This window comes from Cimex lectularius, unplaced genomic scaffold, assembly GCF_000648675.2.
Source record: "Cimex lectularius strain Harlan isolate CLEC.00 unplaced genomic scaffold, Clec_2.1 scaffold27, whole genome shotgun sequence".
Lineage (NCBI taxonomy): Eukaryota > Metazoa > Arthropoda > Insecta > Hemiptera > Cimicidae > Cimex > Cimex lectularius.
In genome coordinates, this window is record NW_019392670.1 from 1,577,943 (window position 1) to 1,597,312 (window position 19,370).

The 19,370-nt window shown below is 38.3% G+C and overlaps 1 protein-coding gene across 5 annotated transcripts in view; it reads right to left on the reverse strand.

The window, feature by feature from the left end:
* Positions 1-19,370, reverse strand: part of LOC106667202 (homeobox protein homothorax) — a 209,818-nt gene that overhangs the window by 143,055 nt on the left and 47,393 nt on the right. For all 5 annotated transcript variants that reach the window (XM_024225262.1, XM_024225261.1, XM_024225263.1 and 2 more), the window contains 4 exons: positions 18,562-18,703; positions 7,214-7,264; positions 5,258-5,308; positions 4,836-5,030 (listed from right to left, as the gene is read on the reverse strand). In XM_024225262.1, the coding sequence (XP_024081030.1) occupies positions 4,836-5,030; positions 5,258-5,308; positions 7,214-7,264; positions 18,562-18,703 (439 nt within the window). The remainder of the gene's footprint in view (positions 1-4,835; positions 5,031-5,257; positions 5,309-7,213; positions 7,265-18,561; positions 18,704-19,370) is intronic.

Here is a 19,370-nt window from a genome sequence, read left to right on the forward strand (position 1 = left end):
CTTAAAATTTTATTTATTATACTTTGTGCGAATCCAGAGCGGTAATTCTGATGCGGATCAAAGTTCCTTTAAAATAATCTTTCCGTTAATTCGGAATTTGTATTTTCCATGGTTTATAACATACATAAAACAATGTAAATGTTATGTGATAATATATCAAAATCTATGATGTATCAAATAAATAATAAAAACTGTTCGGTAAAAACTGCAATTTCTGGATTACAAAAATTGTACAATCTTCCCCAGAATATAAAAACGGCGCAAAGTTTCTTGAATATATTAACTAAAATTTTAATAAGAAATCCAACGTACAAAATATGTATATTTATTTTAAAATGTTATAACAGAGTTATAGCATCTATAAAATTAAAGTAAAGACTTAATTGAAGTCACGATAGCTCAAGTGGTTGAGCAGTGGCGTATTGAGCCGAAGGTCGTGCGTTCGAATCCCGCTCGTTACACTGGCTTTTTTATCTCAACCAATACCTTACATAATGATTAATTAATTGAAATAAGTTATTTGGTCAATCGGACCACGAATTCCAATGGATACAAAATTAAAAATGGAATAAGGTTCCATACAATGTCAAATTATGACTAAAAATAAATTTCTATCTAATCCAATAAATAAAATATAATTTAAAAATGGGGGACCGGAGTTCGATTCTTACTCCTGGAATTTTCTTTCACGATCACCTCTTCCCCCCCGCAAAAAAAAATGATGATATTACTCCAAACATACTCTGTTCTGGCTAATATGTGAATCATAAAGCCATAAAAAATGCATTATTGCGTGTTTCATCAACCACGAGTTTATTCCACATTTATTTAAATTTTTGTGCAATTATAAGAGATATTCGTCACGTTTATCTTCAGCGTGAAAGTATTTAAATAAAATAGTTTAAATAGAAGAAATCGAAATTCGTACGGGCCCCAATTCACGAGAGGGCGATAAATTTTCCGAGCGTTTCCATAAATTCCAAATGTCCATAGAGTAGAACAAACATGACAAGGGTTGAATGTGATTTAGTGCGGGTATTAGAAAACAATTTTTATGACCGATTACATAAGGGCTCATTAACGAAAATAATGATTCCGAAGAATGGGCGATATTTTATCCTAGTCGGTAACGGCGCGGCGGCAGGTACTTTCGTTTATTGAAGGTCTATCTAACAGCTGTAATTTTTCGGTCCCCCTAAAAATACCTTAACGGCTAATGGTTTAAACACCATAATTTCGCTTCACACTTCCTAAATTGTCGTGTTGAGGTCGGATGAAGTCATGAGACGGACGAATATCAGTATCTGGTGTGCATTTTAGCGAATCCCACAGGCCTTCGTTTGTCTTGGAATGTTTTCAGGACTGGTAATAGCCATCCATCCTCGACTCACACAACTTCTTCATCCATTTAGTTTATACCAGAATGTTTTATAGTTCAGATTTTGGCTTCTCAACCCCGCCAATGACGGCATAAGGGCCAGAGCCAAGAACGGCCGTAAATTACGCTCGTTTGTGAAGAATCCTCGGTGCCCGGCTTAAAAAGCTCCAGTGCCGTTGGGAGCCCGGGACCTGGAGAAACTGTTGCAAGGAAAAAAGTTCGTCGTTTGAACAGTAAACAAGAAAACATTGCAACATGTTTTTTTTTATATTGTGGTTAGTATTCATGTTTTTTCATACGGCTTTCAGGACTAAATGAAAATTAGATTTTTTTAAACAATTCATCCATGGCTCCAAAACCCATAAAGGAACTGGATCAGGCGTTTTTTGCACAAGACGAAAACATAGAACAACAATCTCATTATGGAACTACACCTCGGTCTTTCAAGCATAAATACAAGTCATCAATGCTTGTCGAAAATCTTAAAAGAGGCTACACTGACTGGCAAAGCATTAGCATGTAAAAAAATCCCATTAGACTTAGTCAGATGCACCAAAAATCTCCAAAACCTGGAGAAAAAAAAATCTGGAGATATCTTGGGTACCAAGAATACCTATACCAGGTACAAGGGAATTTTGAGTATAAAAAAGTAGACACAGTGGCCACAGGAGGATCTGCAAGACCATAGGCCCTGAACTTATTCTTGGTACAACAAAACCAACTACATAATCCATGACAGAATGGATAAAAAACTCTATGGGTGCTAGGGACAGCAAACTTATGCTAAAACAACCCTTACTAAGGCTGACAAATTCAATGCTACAGTTAAAGGAGAGAGAGCTAAACTCAGAGGAGTACTGATAGGACTACAGGTCATTGGCAATGAGCATATTCAATGGTGATACCATCTGAAGATGATTCAATGAGCAGGAAGAAACATCCACCCATATCGTCTTCGAATTAGAAGCAACCGCTCAATGGAGACCCTGGGATACAAAGAAAACCCACATTGTAGCAACGACAGTCAATGACCTAGTTTTCTTTAAAAGAAGGATCGAATCGACAGACTGAACGAAGGAACTAAGAGTACAATAGCCTGAAGGCTGCAGTCCTTGGGGAACATAAAGCCCAACTTCCTGGTCTCCTTTTCATCAGTATCATCATTATCATCAATTAATCTCTGAGAAATAATCAAATAACCCCAATAAATGAATTGTTTCTATGTTGATTTTTATTTTATGAACTTCTCTCGAAAATGTTAAAATGTACGTGTTTCCCCATCAGCAGACTTCGGACAATAAGCACAAGATATGTCTATCCAATAATTTTATGAAATTCTACCCGATAAAGGTTTTCATAAAAATGGTGCAGTATTGTTTTCAAAATTAGTAAGTCATTTGACGGTCATTATTTACGATTTGAAATATGATAATTGCGGTCGGTCCTGCAGAGGACAGCAAGCAATTTTGAAAGGACTCTCTGGCTGGTCAAAAGTCATTTTGAGTCCGGGCTCATAAAAAATACATTCAGTCGTTGGGCGTCCAGGTGGTCATTATGCATTCATACATACCCCAAGGTCGGTCTCGGTATCCCTCGTGGTCAATGCGTCCAACGATTAGGATCCTTCTGACAATCCTCGTCGGCTCGGCCGAGGATCGGGCACACCGCGCTCGCGCCGTATTCAATTTGCTCCCGGTTTCCTTTTTGAACGGGTCGCCTTGAGATAATAATTAACATTTCGCGGTATCTTCTTATCTGATTCATGAAACAGGCCTCGCACGAGTTACTTAAGTCGCTTCTTTACGAAATATTCTCCCATGATAGCAGATCGGTTTCGTTTTCGTTTCGTTAACCAACGCCGGGTAATTATGGATCGAGCTTTTTCTAATTTCCCTTACGCAACTTTTCGTTTCTGTTCTTTTCACATTTAAAAAAGTCGTATTATAAAATATGTCTGAAACGAACAACCTAGACGTAATTATCAACGGGGATTCAGGCCAAAGAAAATACCGTCTCCGTTGCCAGTAAACAATATCCCCATTACTTTTTGATAAAAGTTTCGTTTTTACAATTTTGATTTTATCTCAACTAAAAACCTTAATTAATTATAATGTATTAATTTGTCAAGCGGACCACGAAATTAGTGAATTTAATGAATTAAAATGAAGTAAACTTCACTAAAGCTCTCCGTGGCCATTTCATTTGTCGCCGAGAATCCAATCCGATTACACGACGTTTGAAAAATGGCAAAAAGGAGGGAAAATTCAAAAGGTGAGGTTGAGATGGGAAGTTAGTGTCCGAGTGGATCGAGGTGACGATAGTTCAAGTGGTAGAGCAGCGGCGTATCAAGCCGAAGATCGTGGGTTCGAATCCCGCTCGTGCCATTGACTTTTTTATCTCAACTAACAACCTTAATTAATTGTAATGTATTAGTTGGTCACGCGGACCACGAAATTAGTGAATTTTGATTAGGACAGCCAACGATTTCGATTGTAAATCAATTTTAAAAAAACCACAGCAATACCTGGACGAGGCTTTACACTACACAAAATAGAAAAACCGGTAATGTCAATGCTTCCCATTTCAGAGAATTAACTAGGCCTTAAATTGCTTCATTTTCGAAAGAAATCGAATTAAACTTATTCCAACGTTTCTCACGTTTTAGGCTTTTAACTTGGCGGACAAGTTGAGTTTAACTTTTATTTAACTTTTACGATATTGTCCTTATGAATTATTCAGAATTCAACCGCTTGCGTGGTTAAAAAATACGCCTTTATTGCCAGTCAAATTAAATTTAAAAAATAATTAAGTTACCGGAGGGTATTTCTACTGCTGCTATTGTTCTTATCCTATCCTAAGAGTTAACATTTTGTCTTTTCTTTTTTTTCAAACATTTTTGGTAAATCATGACAGTAGTGCGATTCAATGTTAATTGTAATAGAATATTATAATACCTCAGTGTTTAACACATATCTGTGGAGTCACTCAAACACTGAAGATGGAGAAATGACTAAATTGGCAGGTCAGGATGGGTAACTATAAAACAATAGGTGCATCACCCCGCAGACCACAGGAGGAATCTCACAATCTCAGGATAGTTTCTAGAGAAATTAAAAATTAAAAATCCCACATGACCTATTAAGACAAGTCTTAGTGAGAGTGTAGTTTAAAATAAGGATAATCGGATTAAACTGATTGCATGTAGATATTAAGAATATTACCGTGGAAAAAAAGTAATAGTGATTGAGTGACATCGGTGCGGTCTAAGACCGGGTTATATCTAGTAATGATGGATAAGCGGCTTATTCCCCTACATGAGCCTTCAAATTGACACCAATTACTAGCAGAAGCCATCCCCGGTCCTCCCTTCAGTGTTGGGTTTCTAATTGCGAGTCGCCCCCGGGTCGGACTCAGAGAGGAAAATGAAAAAAAAAAAGAAACACAAAAAAGCTCTTACCACATCTGGGGTGCTCGCGCCGTCCGTGTGGGATGTGGAGTCCGCATTGCTTCGTCCGTCGTTTCCGTTGGCGGGCGTACCCATTTCGGCGAGGGGTTTCGAGGATTCTCTTTCGTCGATGACGAGATCTATTGGCATCTTACCCTTGAGGCAGCTGATATAGCGGTGGCAGAAGTTGTCACACAACTCGTGTACCTGTAGACACAACACGATAAGACTTTGGGTCGGAAAATAAGCGTTTCCAATAAGCCACAAAGTAAGCATCTATTTTGAATGAAGTTCTCGCGTACAGCTATGATTACACACAAGACAATAATATTAAGAGAAACAATTTTCTACAATCCCAAATCAAACGTTGAACCACCCATATCGTGCAAGAACTTCATTTTATTTTGAAATTTTTCTAAAAAAAAAATCCTCACCTTTTCTAATTCTAATAAATGGAACCGTAAAACTTGTATTGCTTGAACCATCTGAAACAATATATAATATCTTATTAATTAATAACCACGTTATAAGAAATATATGTTAATTCTAAACTCTGAAGTGTGTGACGATAAGATTGTCTATCTGTGTGATAAATTTCTTTCAAAGATTGACATTGAACTTTTTTTATATATGACTGTCTGAGTACTGGGTGTATGAGACGGTTTGAAACAAAGACCGACTGATAAAAGCATAAAAAATTCTTTATGAAGACATCAATGTACATTTGTATACCAACTAAGTGTACTACGTTTGACTTATTCAAATGTGAAAAATAGAGGGGCAAAGTATGGCAGGTTAGGAAGAAGTCAATCTCTGGGTCCTCAGAGAACGGGTCGAAAAGAGAAAAGGCCGTGCTAACGAGGCTGCACATAGGTCATTCAAGAATAACTCACGAGCACCTTTCGGATACTTTTGGGCTAGAGGATTTTTAAATGTTAATTTATTGGAACGAATGTTACTTTATTCGCGTGAAAGGAAAGGGGTTTTAACACGTCACAAGGAATATGGAGAACTCTGGGTTGTGTGTGACGTCTGGTGAGTAAAAGTAAGTTATTAGCGCGAATGGAGTGGGTTCGACCAACGCCACGAGGAATAGTGAATGTGACCAGACTTTCATATTAGTGTATATATTTATATTGTATGTTTTATATGTACTCTCCAGTTGACAACCTAACATACAAATGAGACGCTTGTATTTTAGGATATCAACTTAGTTTTCACATAAAAGCAGATAGTCAGTAACTAGGTCGAGGCGCTGAAATGGCTGCAGGTTAAAAAATACGCGTTATGGGTCAGGAAAAGAAGTGCCCAGGACCGGCGATGAACTCAGCTGTTTGTCGGTTCCTAAACTTCCCACATTATACATATATAGTGAACAAAGAATGATTAATAAAAGCGAGAGTGTACCAAAACCGATCTCTCCACAATAACATGACGATGCCGTTCTCCAATGGATCAGGGAAAAGATAATATGGGGGAGGATGAAAGCCCATTTGAAAATATTCTCGGTTTCTTCTAACTTGTACATTTTTAATAGGGTTTTGCAACAGCATAGGTGATTTACCCCTGGGCTCTTTTAGGAAAAGACAGCCCGTTTGTAGATATGTCGGATTCGAATAGAGGGCATCTCACAGTGATGAGCGCGCTGTCACCGCCCTAGCCGTTAAGGCCATCGAAGCCGCTCATAACTTAGAAAAAGAAAATAGATGCTCGATTATTTCCATTAGTTTTTGTTTCATTTTGATGTAAAAAGTTTATCTGATACCAAATAAAGCTTTGTTGTACGCTTTACTCCAACTCTGCATGAACAATTGCAATTTGTTAAAAAATCACATGTAAAAGAAGTTCAATTAAAAAAATGGGGATACATAGAGTTGTTATTCAATAATTAAAGCTCAAAAAGGTAATTGCCGGGCGGCCTTCGTGTGACATGAAAAGGGGATTTAATATCGGGCTCGAATGACGAATACAAATGGGCGCGTTTATATTAAAATGAAATCAAAAACTACAAAATTGTCTGATGAAGACGGACAGGCGGGTGTAAAAGGCCGAGGGAATAAACGGCTCTGACCCACATTGGAAAAACCTCGTTTACACATCAATATAAAAGCCGGGGATGCGAGGGATAATAACAGTTTAGAAAATATTTGTGGGTGGTCGTGTGGCTCGTACCGGACGGATTTATGAAGAGTTCGGTCAGCCGCATATACTTCCAGTAGATTGAGCAAGACCCCAGTCGGCTGTCACTCAAACTTTTACTGTTACGTCCCGTTCCCGATATCCACCGCAAACACACGCCCACCCTGGGCCCTCTGATCGTATATCAACCGGATTCGCCTTTAAACCGACCTTATTCCGACGTCAACCAGTTTAGATTTGTTTACACTTACCAGTGAATCGACTTCGGGATCCGCATTGTAAAATGGTTTCTCTTGCCTTATCTGTCAACAAAATAAAATACCATCATTAATCAGTCAACAAATTACATAACAAAAATAAACACAAAATATTCATTGATAGGCAAAAAGTTCCACCCGATTGATTTTTTTTTTTTCATGTTCTCATTAAAAGAAAGTTCTGCCCTAATTTGTCTCATTGTTTTTATAAATATATATTTCTTTATGCTATGATTGAAATTGAGAAAATCGATGACAGGTAAACACACTTAATCCTTAATCCAAACCATGGATAAAGGATTTTTCAATGTTTACTTTTGACGGAATTTAAAATGTTAATTCAGACTCATTTGAATTCTGAAGCAATAATCTTTCTAGTTTTCATCTTTGTTTTCTTAATTTCAATATTTAAACTTAAATATGCCACGCAGTGCTGATCTTGTGCGTGTTGTGTCACTGATGAAGGACGTTCCATCAGGTTTGCGGCTATTGCCATCGGAGTTCCCTGGGAAACTGCGAGACGCCGTTACACATTTTCCAGAAGCTGGGTCCTACCATAGAAGGATGACCTAGGGCACTAACCACAAGATGACCGTTTTTTGACTTTGAGAATTTTGCGAAACCGGCACCTTACTGTTGTCCAAGCGATTCGTCACCTCCAGGAAGTTCGAGGCCTCCAAATTTCTGAACGTACTGCTCGAAGAAGATTAAATCAGTTGGACTGATGGGTTTTTGGCCCGGAAGAGGACCAGAATTGACCAGAACACACAGAGTTGCACGGCTCGCATTTGCTCGAGAACACAGCCATTGGTATTTAGACGACTGACCTGCTGTACGTTTTACAGATGAGAGCAGATTTATTCTAAGACCTCTAGATGGGCGTGAAAGAGTGGAAAAGGCGAAATGAAAAGTACGAAGCTTGTAATTTTTTCGAGAGCCAACCTTTTCAATGTAGCTCAGCGATGGTGTGGGCGGGAATTTCAAAGGAGAGTCGCACAGACTTGTTGTTCCTGGAGGGTCTTTGGCTACTCGCTATGTGGATGAAATTTTGGAACATCATGAGTTGCCTGTTCTCGATGAAACCAGCGACAATCTTATTCGAAAGCACGATAATGCACTCATATCGCTAGCATAGTACAAACGTACCTTCAGCATCAGGGTCTTAGCCTGGCCAGCCCGTTCTCCAGACTTGAACCCCATCGAACATTTATGGGATGACCTCAAAAGACGAATAACGTCCATCACTTCCTGATACATTCCACGATCTTGAAAGGACTCATCGTGAAGAATGGGATAACCTCTAGCAAAGCGACATTGCCAGACTGGTAGAAAGTAGCCGAGGCGTCTTCCAGATGTAATTAAGGCAAGAGGAGGAAATACGGGATATTGAAATGTTAATTAAAAATCTAATAAATAAATTTTATCTGTCCGTCTTTTTTTCCTTACCAATTTACTTTTTTTTACCTTTTTTAGACAAACACTCCCATTATTGAACGTTAAAAAACATGAAACTTTGATTAATATATAAAAATATATACAAATCAAGTTATATTACAAGTGGGTAGAATTTTTGCCTGTCAGTGTATATACAATTTCATTATCGACCTTCATCTTTACAAACAACAAATTCAAATAATCTTCCCATTTCTTCCCAATGTCTTAATATTGGCACAGTCGTTTTAATGCAAGAATTATAGATATAGACGTTGTTTTGAGTGAGAAAAACGTTAAATCTTTCAAGATTACAACCACAAGAACTCCTAGATGTAAATTAAATGTCTCGTAGTGACGCGAAGACGCTGAAAAAAATCACTTCAGATGAAATCATTTGAAATCATTGAAAAAGGTAATCGTTGGAATATTTTAATTTTTAAATTGAACACATATACAATTTTTTTACATATCGCAACAAAAAGGCCGAAAATACTCCAGATTCCTTAATTATTCTTGGTGACATAGCCGACATTTGGAAGATCCGTCTAATTGGGGTAAATGTTGGGGGCAGAGGTGCTTAACCGACCAGCTATAATACCATTGAGGGGGCGATTAGATGGACTCCGCTGATAGGCAAAGTTGCTCTTGGATCACAACGGCTTACAAAGCACAAATGTAATTGTGTTCGACTGAACGTCCGCAGGCCGTGTTGATTTCTGTCACAGCCTTGTTTTAACCTAGGACCACTTTCCTCTAAAGGTGCGCTATTCGCCGAATCCCTATTGCCGAATATTTGTCAAGAGATGCTCGTCTTGGCATTCATCAAATAGCGTGCCTATGTGTACACACATGCGTGGTTTGTACAACCACCCAGTTTGTGCAGCAACAGCGAATACGTATTTGCCAAGTGCCGTGCGAGTCCTCAACTTACTACCAATCGTGATGGGCAACAGTGAAACCGTCATTGCTGCAGTTGAGGTTACTGTTTTATGCAGTGGCTACAAACTAATTGAAAAAAATATATTTAATTATATTTTTATTTATTGCTTTATTTATAAAACAATTTATGATTAGTAAGAGAAGCTTTCCAAATTATTGGTTCTATTTCGTAAAAATCGAGAGACTCCAAAACTGTAGCCTTGGGCCAATCCATTCCTAATTTAAAAAGACTGTTGTTATTGTGTAAATTAATACACCTATACTAGTTAGGAATCTTTCATTAATGGCAAATAAATAGCATTAAATAGAAGTATACACTTTCTGCTGATTTTGGTAACAGTTGGTTTAAGGAGGTTTAAGGTTTGGTGATTTGGATAAAGATACGTACAGTTAAATTTGATTCCCGAATGTGTGGTTGGTTTGAGCGCGGTTACTTAACAAATATTCGTGCACTTTGAAGCGGACGAGAAGACCGACAATAAGCATCCATCCACACTAGTCGGGATTCGGCGAAACCTTGTCCGGCATTCGGCGAATACCCATGTCTGGAGCCACCTTTATAGATGGTAATAAAGAATTACGACAAGATTATATAAATTTAACAAGACGTATTTCGACTTTCTTCCATTTGCGTTATGTAAATGTTCGACGACGGTTCCGAACCGGCTTTATCATCTAGTTCTCCGTTTTATTCGCACTCAAAAGCTCAGGAGCTAAGAGTGGTTAAACGGAAAGGGGGAAGAAAACGGGTTGACGGAGATAGAGGAAATCGACTGTTGAGGGAGGAGAGCGGAATGTGAAATATCAGGATGTGTAAAAGGAAGAACTGGTAAAGGGAACGTGATGGTTGTTTGAAGACACCCCGCTATGATCTCTCCCCTTCACCCACCACCCCACAATTGCCTCTATTTAAGGTAGACAACTGTTTATTCCTCCTTTATATTCCTTTTCCTTCCTAATTCTCGTCCGATTTCATCCGTGTAGCTTGTTTTGCCCTGAAACGCGCCCAATCCAGGTGGTAGAACAAGAGATTTAATCAGTCCGACAATAACACATTCAATGCAAAATAAACAAAAAGAAAAGCAGATATAAAAAAAAACTGTAACGTCCCCATCATAAAAATAGAAGGGAAACGACCGCTCTCTCCGAGGTGAATGCTTCATTTGACACCCTTCTATTCATGAACTATGGCAATATGAAAGAACAAGGTGATATGTCCTGGAACAGGGCCAACACCACATCCATCGATTTTCTATTTAAACGACTCGACTCTTGGTATTCACGATTTGTGTTAGATGTTAACGCTTGTTAATCGAGTCGAAAATGACCGGTAAGACTGTGCACGGCCTTTTCTTATTTCGAAGGTAATATGTTAGCTCTTCCGTAGAGCCACACGTAGCGACTGGTAAAACCAAAAACTGTTGTCAAACGTACTGAAGATTTGTTACTGTTGGTGAACTTTTGGTTTTCAATTGTGAAGAAAGAGTGTGATTTTTTTTCAAAAATGTCAAAAGTCAGTCGAAAGACTAATCAAGTCTTTGATTCAAAATGCAACCTTTTTTCGCGTGAAAAATTTTACGATGAAATGGGAGAAGTGGTCGTTGAATGTTTGTAGGACAGATAAATTAAATCACAAAAATCGCTGCCCTACTAAAGCAAAGATAATATCTAAATTCAGTAATGAACATCCTTACTACATAGGTTATGGAACGTAAATACTTAATTGATGAAGATCCAATGCCTCCACTATAATGAAAATGTGAGGATAGGTCAGAAATTAACAAAAACAATATATTGGTCGAATTTAATTAAAGTGTATTTAAAAATAAAAATACATATCAAATAACCAGCTGTTCATTTCATGCCGACCATGTCTGGTACCTAAGTCCCAACGGCTGACAGTCTGACTACACTGCTATTCGATTTGACTTGGAAATATAAAAGAGGCAATTTAACTCTCAGTCCTTCTGTGAAAGGGTAAAACGGATCAGTTGCTGTTCCATCACCAAAAAACCGGCAGCGTAATTCGGGTGGTTGAAGAAAACATGCTTCCATACATCCAATGGATGAATCCAAGTTCACCTCTAACGGCATCCTAATTGGAATAATTGTCGAACATAGACAGAGGAAAATCAGAGAATTTCGAATTCTTGTCATCATCAGGTGGTTCATAGTATCAACGTTTGGTGTGGACTTCCCGGATATTAAATTAATTGGGCCTTATTTCTACGAAAATAATTTAAATAGTGCTCAGTTGCTCAAGTTTTGAGGGAGATTTTACCAACACTATTAGATGATGTCCTCTGCAACAACTATAAAGAATGATTCTCCAGCATGATGGATGCCCCGAACACACAATTCTTTGCAGGTGAGACGTGATTTGAACCTTTACTTCCGGGATAAGTGGATAGGACCTCACCCGATTCACCTTGGTCACCCCATTTAACTCCACTTGACTATCTTCTCATTTAAAAAACCAGTGTCTACGCCAATCATAACCCAGCAACGTAAGGCAACAGTTCGAACATGAAATGTGATTAATGAATAGCAAACCAAATGACTGTTTTTTCTCAAACCTTCTGCCACAACATTGTCATTTTTTTGGACCAATTTACAATCCGATTGGATCATTGTTTTCAGCGTAAAAAAATACTTTAAAATGATGTGTCGAGATGTATAGAGTCGTATTTGAGATTTGAAAGTTAAACTGAGGCTGAGGTACCAGGATCATTTTTTTCCAAAAAGAGATAAAAATTTGAAACTAGGATAAAAATATTAAACATGTTTTATTTATTTATTTATATTTATTATAGCGCCATTGGTTCAACAGAAATTCATTTAAATAAAGGACACCCTGCATACATAAATGTATGTGAGCCTCCTCCTCGCCCCTCGCTCCTCGATCTTTTTCTCCCTGGGTCACTCTCTCCTCTCTCACACACTCTCTCTCTCCTCTCTGTCTTTCTTTCTCTCACTCTCTTTCTATGCTTTCTCTGTTTCTCTCTCAGCGGAAGAAGCAGAGGCCTATTATGTGAAGGGAACTGCCTGTAACTGACAAGTCGGTGAAATATCTCCCCCCTTCCCTTATTCTCTTTTCCCTTACCCTCTTTTTTATATATATCTCTCTTTCTCTCTTTATTCTTATTTTAAATCTGGATTCTTTGTAGTAAACCGGTTTGAAGTCGAAATAATCTCCAACCGCACGACCATTAATGAACATGAGATCTATGTAAATTCTAGGCAGATAACCAGCCAGTAAAAGATTCCTCAGAGTGAGATGAAGAAACCCGAGCCTCGGCCGATTCAGCCCGGATAAAATTCAAAACGTGCCCCTTATAAAAATAATTCCACGAGAGCCGGGACTGGAGAACGAATTCCGACCGTTTTTACAACGGGTCACGGGTCAAATAAAACGGAATGGGCGTTGAAGGCCTGAGGTCCTTGACAAACCTTGAGATGATTGTACAAGGGCCCGGTCATCAATTTTACGAGTTTCAAGCCAACCCATGAACCGAGCGATTACTCTCTTCATTAAAATATCACCTCATCACATTATCTCATACAATGTAGACAGTGTTTTCGCCAACACTGCTAACGACGTATGAACCTTTCCAATTATCTTGAAAAGAAGGAAGAGAAGAGATATTCGTGTAGCAAGGAAGCTAACTAACTAGTGTTATAAATTATCCCGGAGTACGTGTTGTCCCTAACCTCATATTAACGACCCCAACCCGTTATTACCATTTTCCGTAACTGAATCGATGGATAAACAAACCTTCTTTTTTTCCACAGCTTATAGAGAATTTCGATACTGTTTTCGCCGTCGCCGAGGAACCCAGGTTAACGTTTCAGCCTGGGATTTTGACCTCGAAAAACTCTAGGGAATCCATTGTGGAGTTTTTGTACCACCATTTTTCCTCTCACCCTCGTCACTTTGGACGACAGTTCCTGGAAGAGCGTTCCGACTTTCTTCCACCCCTACCTCTCCTTAATGAGCTTTTTTTTACATTTCCTCCTGATCACTTATTAATCTTTGTAAGGCCTGTACACATAAAAAAGCCAATGCGAATCGTTTTCTTCGTTTTGACACCTATTGAAATTTGGGCAATTCCGTCTGAGAATATGTCCACCAGATACAATAATTTTTTTGCTAAATGTAAACATACAAACACAACTGCTGCATTGTTGACAATAATTAGTGATAACTAGACTTGTGTCATTACTGTCATAGTTTATCGAGTTGAGTTAACCTCGTAACTTTTTAAATAACTAACTCCAATGGCTTTGTCCTCTTCAGTCGTCTATACTACGACTATAACGTTTTTGGCTTCGGGTGGCTTTGAAGATTCACGATCTTTGTGTCAACCCTGTTAAATCTGTTAAGTCGTGTTAGATCGAAAACAATATGACGTAGGTCTGTTAGAATCAGCTACTTAACATTGCTCGATCTAAAGTTGGACCTGTGTTAGCTGTCAAGTTGAATAGCAGTCAGACTGTTAGCGTTAGGACTTAAGTAACAAACATGATCGACAAGCATTGAACAGCTGGTTGTTTGTTATATATTTTTATTTTGAGATACGCTTTAATTAAATTCGACTAACACATATCTTTTATTAATTCCTGACCTATCCTCATACCTTCATGGAGGCATTGGATTTTTATCAACTATATATTTATGTTCATTATGTCATTATGTTTTATCTCCTTCTTATTGGTCAGTTCAGTTATTTGTTTTAGCTTAAGTAGGACAGCGCGCCCATTTTGAATCAAAGACTTAAGAAATCTTTCGACTAACTTTTGGCATTTTGAAAAAATCCTCTTCCTTCCAAACTACGACGAAGAACTGACATGTTAATTTCGAAATATGAAAATGGGCGTTCACAATCTTATCGATCATTTTCGACTCGACTTAACAAGCGTTAACATCCAACACAAATCGTGAATACCACTGAAAATCTTGATGCCGAGATGCGGGATATTCAGAGCTCTATGTGTATTACTATTGCGGACATACCAAGGAGCATTTACCATATTTCATTATTTTGTGTCCGTTGTGTTATGACTGTATTGCTTCTATTGGCCCCTGAAGTTGTATACTAACTTTAAATGAAAATTTAAGAAAAAACCTAGCTATCTAATTGCGAATTACTAGCACTGTCTGAATTCTAGAAATTAGAAAAGCCAAGGCTGCAAGAGTCTCTGGAGGGATACGTCTTGGGCGAGCATAGCTTTCCTAGGGGTAGCAGATAAATATAGACGCCCGGAGGGTGTTCAGAGTAAGAAACAGATGGAAGGGAAAAAGGAGACTGAAAGAAAAACTCGACTGAGGCGTAAAAATAGATATTTTGTCTTCACTCCTGAAAAAGTAATAAATTAGAATAATACAAGTTGCTGTTTCAAGTCCATCTTGTCGACCTCTCGGGTGATGGAGTTTGAATTATTTGACTTGGGTCTGTACTGCTAAACAAACGACAGGACGATTCGTTCTACAAAAAAAAATCTTGATAATATATGTTGCATGTATCGAGCTAATTGCCATTACTTTACAGCTCTGCGGTTTAAAGCTGAACGCTAGGGTAATTGGGTCCAATTATTTTCTGACTATGCCACGATATTAAGATAACTAGGTGTTTAGACAAGTTTACACCTAGATGTATCGTTAACTCGAACAGAATACGTTGGAATTGAACTTCTATCATTTATGCACCAGAAAGGGAAGAATGGGACAAAGGAATACCTCCGAAGTTCCTAGTGATATAATGACCGCTCGAAAATGGACAGAGGCAGGGTGCTGGAGTTCTCGGAGTGAATCAGAAGAACGACTCTTAACCTTAGGTAAATACTCTACAGTTTTCCAGTCTGAAATTCTAGCAACTGAACACTGCACCAAATAAATAAAAAAGACTAGGAACCCATTCAAGGAAGTCATTTTCTCTGACAATCAGGTCGCACGGCCTCATGCGAGGTTAAGGCAAAGAGCGTAAGGAATTGTAAGGAAATTCTGGCGGAAGTCAATGATACCAATGACCTGATCCTAGCATGATTCCCTGTGCATTCGGAACATAGATATGTTGGCCAAAAAAGGAGTCTATGCAACTTGGATTTTGTCATAGGTTCCAAGTATTTTACAAAACGGGGTAAGTGTGACGTTAAAATAGGTCTTAAATACAAAATATATATATATTTTTTTTAAATTTACAATATTTAAGCGGGTGAGAAGTGGTGCATCCAAGGGAAACAAAATCAACGATAGAAAAGGCGAGGACGGCATTTACTAAAATGAAAAGGGTGCAGTGACGAACTTGATCTGGGATTAAGGATAAGATTAGAGTTTAGAGAAGGATAAGATTATTGAAATGCTAAGTCTTCTCACCGCTGCTATATGGTGTCGAAGTTTGCCACTAACAGAAGCCTTTATGAAAAAACATGATACATTCGAGATGCGGACCAATAACATGAATGGTAAAAATAAGTTGAACAGAATACGTCACTAACGTTGAGGTACTCAGAAGGGTCACAAAACAGCAGAAATTAAGAGAACGGTAAAAAGAAGGAAACATAGGTATTTCAGTCAAGTTCTACGTCAACCGGATAAATATAAACTGGTTAAGGACTGGAAGGGAAAATCGAGGGGAGAGGTAGGAAAAGAATTTCGTGGATAAAAAAAAACAACAGAGGTTATGGTTCAACCAAAGCACTGGATCCCACTGCTAGAGCTGCTGTTGAAATTGTGCGCATTGCCATCATGATGACCAACGTCCATTATTTATTATACTAATATCCTGGTCCTTCTGTCCGGGTTTGAGGTACCCGCGACATGGAGCCACGCGGAAATTGGCCAAGAGCATTATATTATCCCCCCCAGTAGAAAGAATTTTTCTTTCAATATTTTTAAACTGTCTTCAGTTTTCCTTCGGGAAAAAATTACCCCTTGGAACCGTACCGCAGAACATCACACAGTAAAACAAGAAGAAGAATAAAACAAAATTTGAGACTAAACCACTAGACGAGTAATCACTGGGGAAAAAACGACTTTGGAATTACATGCATCGGGAAAAAAAAACGAGATGTATCTCTGAACTGTGGGAAACCTAATGGAACAGCAGTTTTTTATTAGCACTTCCCGGAGGGCCCTCTTCGCTTATAAATGACTTCTTAGCTTAGCTTCGTTTCGACCCGAATGGAATCCAGGGCTTAACGCTTTCTACGTAATTTCAATATCAAAACTGAAACTTGACCGACTCTGATTTTAAAATGCCTCGAAACGGGTTTCAAACCGATGCCTTATAAGAACTCGCTATACACAAATTTGTAGGCGAGTTCTTCTCTAACGATACAACATTTATTAAAGCGGTTAATGATGCTTAGAGGGTAGTGATTAATAACAACTACATGTTAAAAGTGTTAAAATTAACACAGGTTAATAATTTTTAATCGGGATAAATTTCAATTTTTAAAGGGATAGGGATAAATGAGGCGGCCACAAGACCTTCCACACCTCGACCTCAGCAGATCTATGGTCGTCAGGTGCTCCCCTAATTTTATAAATTACTGGCCAGCTTCAGATTGTTGGTGAACCTCCTTAGCCTTGCCAGTAGCCACTTAGTGTAGGATTTTGCTTGCGGCTTTGCCTCTCTTAGTGCAAGAATCTATCCAGACCTCAGAATGGGTCTCCTCTTCCTTGGCAGTACCTGCACAGTATTTCTTCTGTCTGTACTTCTTTCGCTGCTTTTCTTTTTGCCTTGTCAGGAGTCCAACTAGAATTAAATTTTTAAGAAACGCCTATATATACAGTGGCAGCTGCGAATTGTTCAACCACTCGAGCACAAAATAAAAAAAGGCCCAAACATTACACATACTGGATGGTGATGAGAATGATAGAGATGGATGCTAGGAAGTAGGGATTTGTGCTCCCCAGGTACTGCAGCTTTCTGACTTAATTTACCTTTCTAGTTCTCTAGTTCAGTGCAATCAACTCAATCTTCTTCTCGGAAGTATTAGGTCATTGGCTGTCACTGCTACAATTCTTTTCCATGGGATTTCCTTGAATACCAGGGATAGGGCTAGGGATAAGGAGGTTGGCCACAAGCCCTTCAGCACCTCGACATCAGCAGATCTATTCTGCTCCTCTAATTTTATAAATCACTGGCCAGCTTCAAGTTGTTACTCAACCTCCATAGCTTTGCCAGCGGCTCATTAGTGTAGGATCTTGTTTGCGGCTTTTCCTCTCCCAGCTGAAAGACTCGAACCTACATAGAATCTTTTGTTCTGGTGTCTCCTTTTCTTAATGGCAATTTCTGCACGATATTCTGTCACTTCTCCTATCCAGCCACATACCTTCTTAGCTATGTTAGGGGCAGTGCCCTGTCTGGAGTCCAACTAAAATTCAATTCTGACGGGAAGGCAATATACATGGCAACAGCTGAGAATCAATCACTCGTGCAAAACATGGCCAAACATACAGCCTTACACTTTGTTCATTTATCGCTGAATAATAACCAAAGGAATCGTTAAATCTAAAACTATCATTGAAATAATAAATTCTACCCTACAGGAAGTTTACTAATTAAAGCAGTAAAAAAGTTGTTTATTACACAGCTATCAGGAAGAAATCTTATCGATTAATAATTAGTACAAATACCTTTCTTTCATTAGGAAGAGGGCTCATTATATTTACTGTATATACAAGAATGAACAGCTTTTAACTGAGAAAACATAGACGTAATGAAGTAATAAGACAGAACAAATAGTTTAGTACTTATCTCCCAATTTTACTGACATAGTTTAATTTATCTAATTAATTTCTATCATTACGAATTTAATCATTTATTGCAACTTGTAGTTACAAAAATGTATAAAATGAAATTATACAAAGATTTGCCAGGTTTGTATGTTGTGACAGTTGTGACATGCAAACTTATTTTATAATAAGCCGTTCTATTTACAATAGAGTTTAGCCTTTGACTTACCTGTTTCGAAAATATCGCTATATCCTCATTGAACGATTCTGAGGAACAGACGTCTCCGCCCGCGACGCCTGGGTCCCTCGGGGTACTCGTCGCCAATTCACATTTTTCGAAGATCAGCGCGAGGAGGGGAAACAGCGGGTGTCTGGAACAGACAGAACAAAAAAAACACATTAAAAACATGTAAAAGAGAAGAAGAAGATAACAAAAAAGAAGAGGGCGAGCAGAGGAAAAAAGGAAAAAAGAAGGGATAAAAAGAGGGAAAGGGGGACCACCATAAAATATCGACGGAGGCCACACACTGAACAATGGAGCTGGAGCTACGGTCATCTTCGACCATGTTAATTTGCATACAGACTATGCCGCTGCTGCTTGGATTTATTTCCAAATCCACAGCCCAGCCCACTTTACAACCACTCCCGACAACGAGCCTTCACTCAAACATTCTTTTTTTTTAAATCATCAATCCCACGATTATTTTTACAGATCAGAAAACAAATCGGATAAAAAATAAAACATAAATGGTGATTGTCCAGTGTTATTTACATATAAAAAAATTGTTTTCCATATTTAATGAGTTATCTTGTATTAATTTTTTTCTTGTATAGATAAAATCCTATTACATCAAAATTAATCAGTGGATATATCCAAAATCTCCAAAACCTGGAGAAACAACAACCTGATATCTTGTATACCAGTACACTAGGGAATTTAGGGTAACGAAAAAGCTAAGGCACTGCAAAGGCCAATATACCCCCGAACGTTTTCCTGGGATAATAAAAACAAACACAGAATGGATCGAAAAATACAAA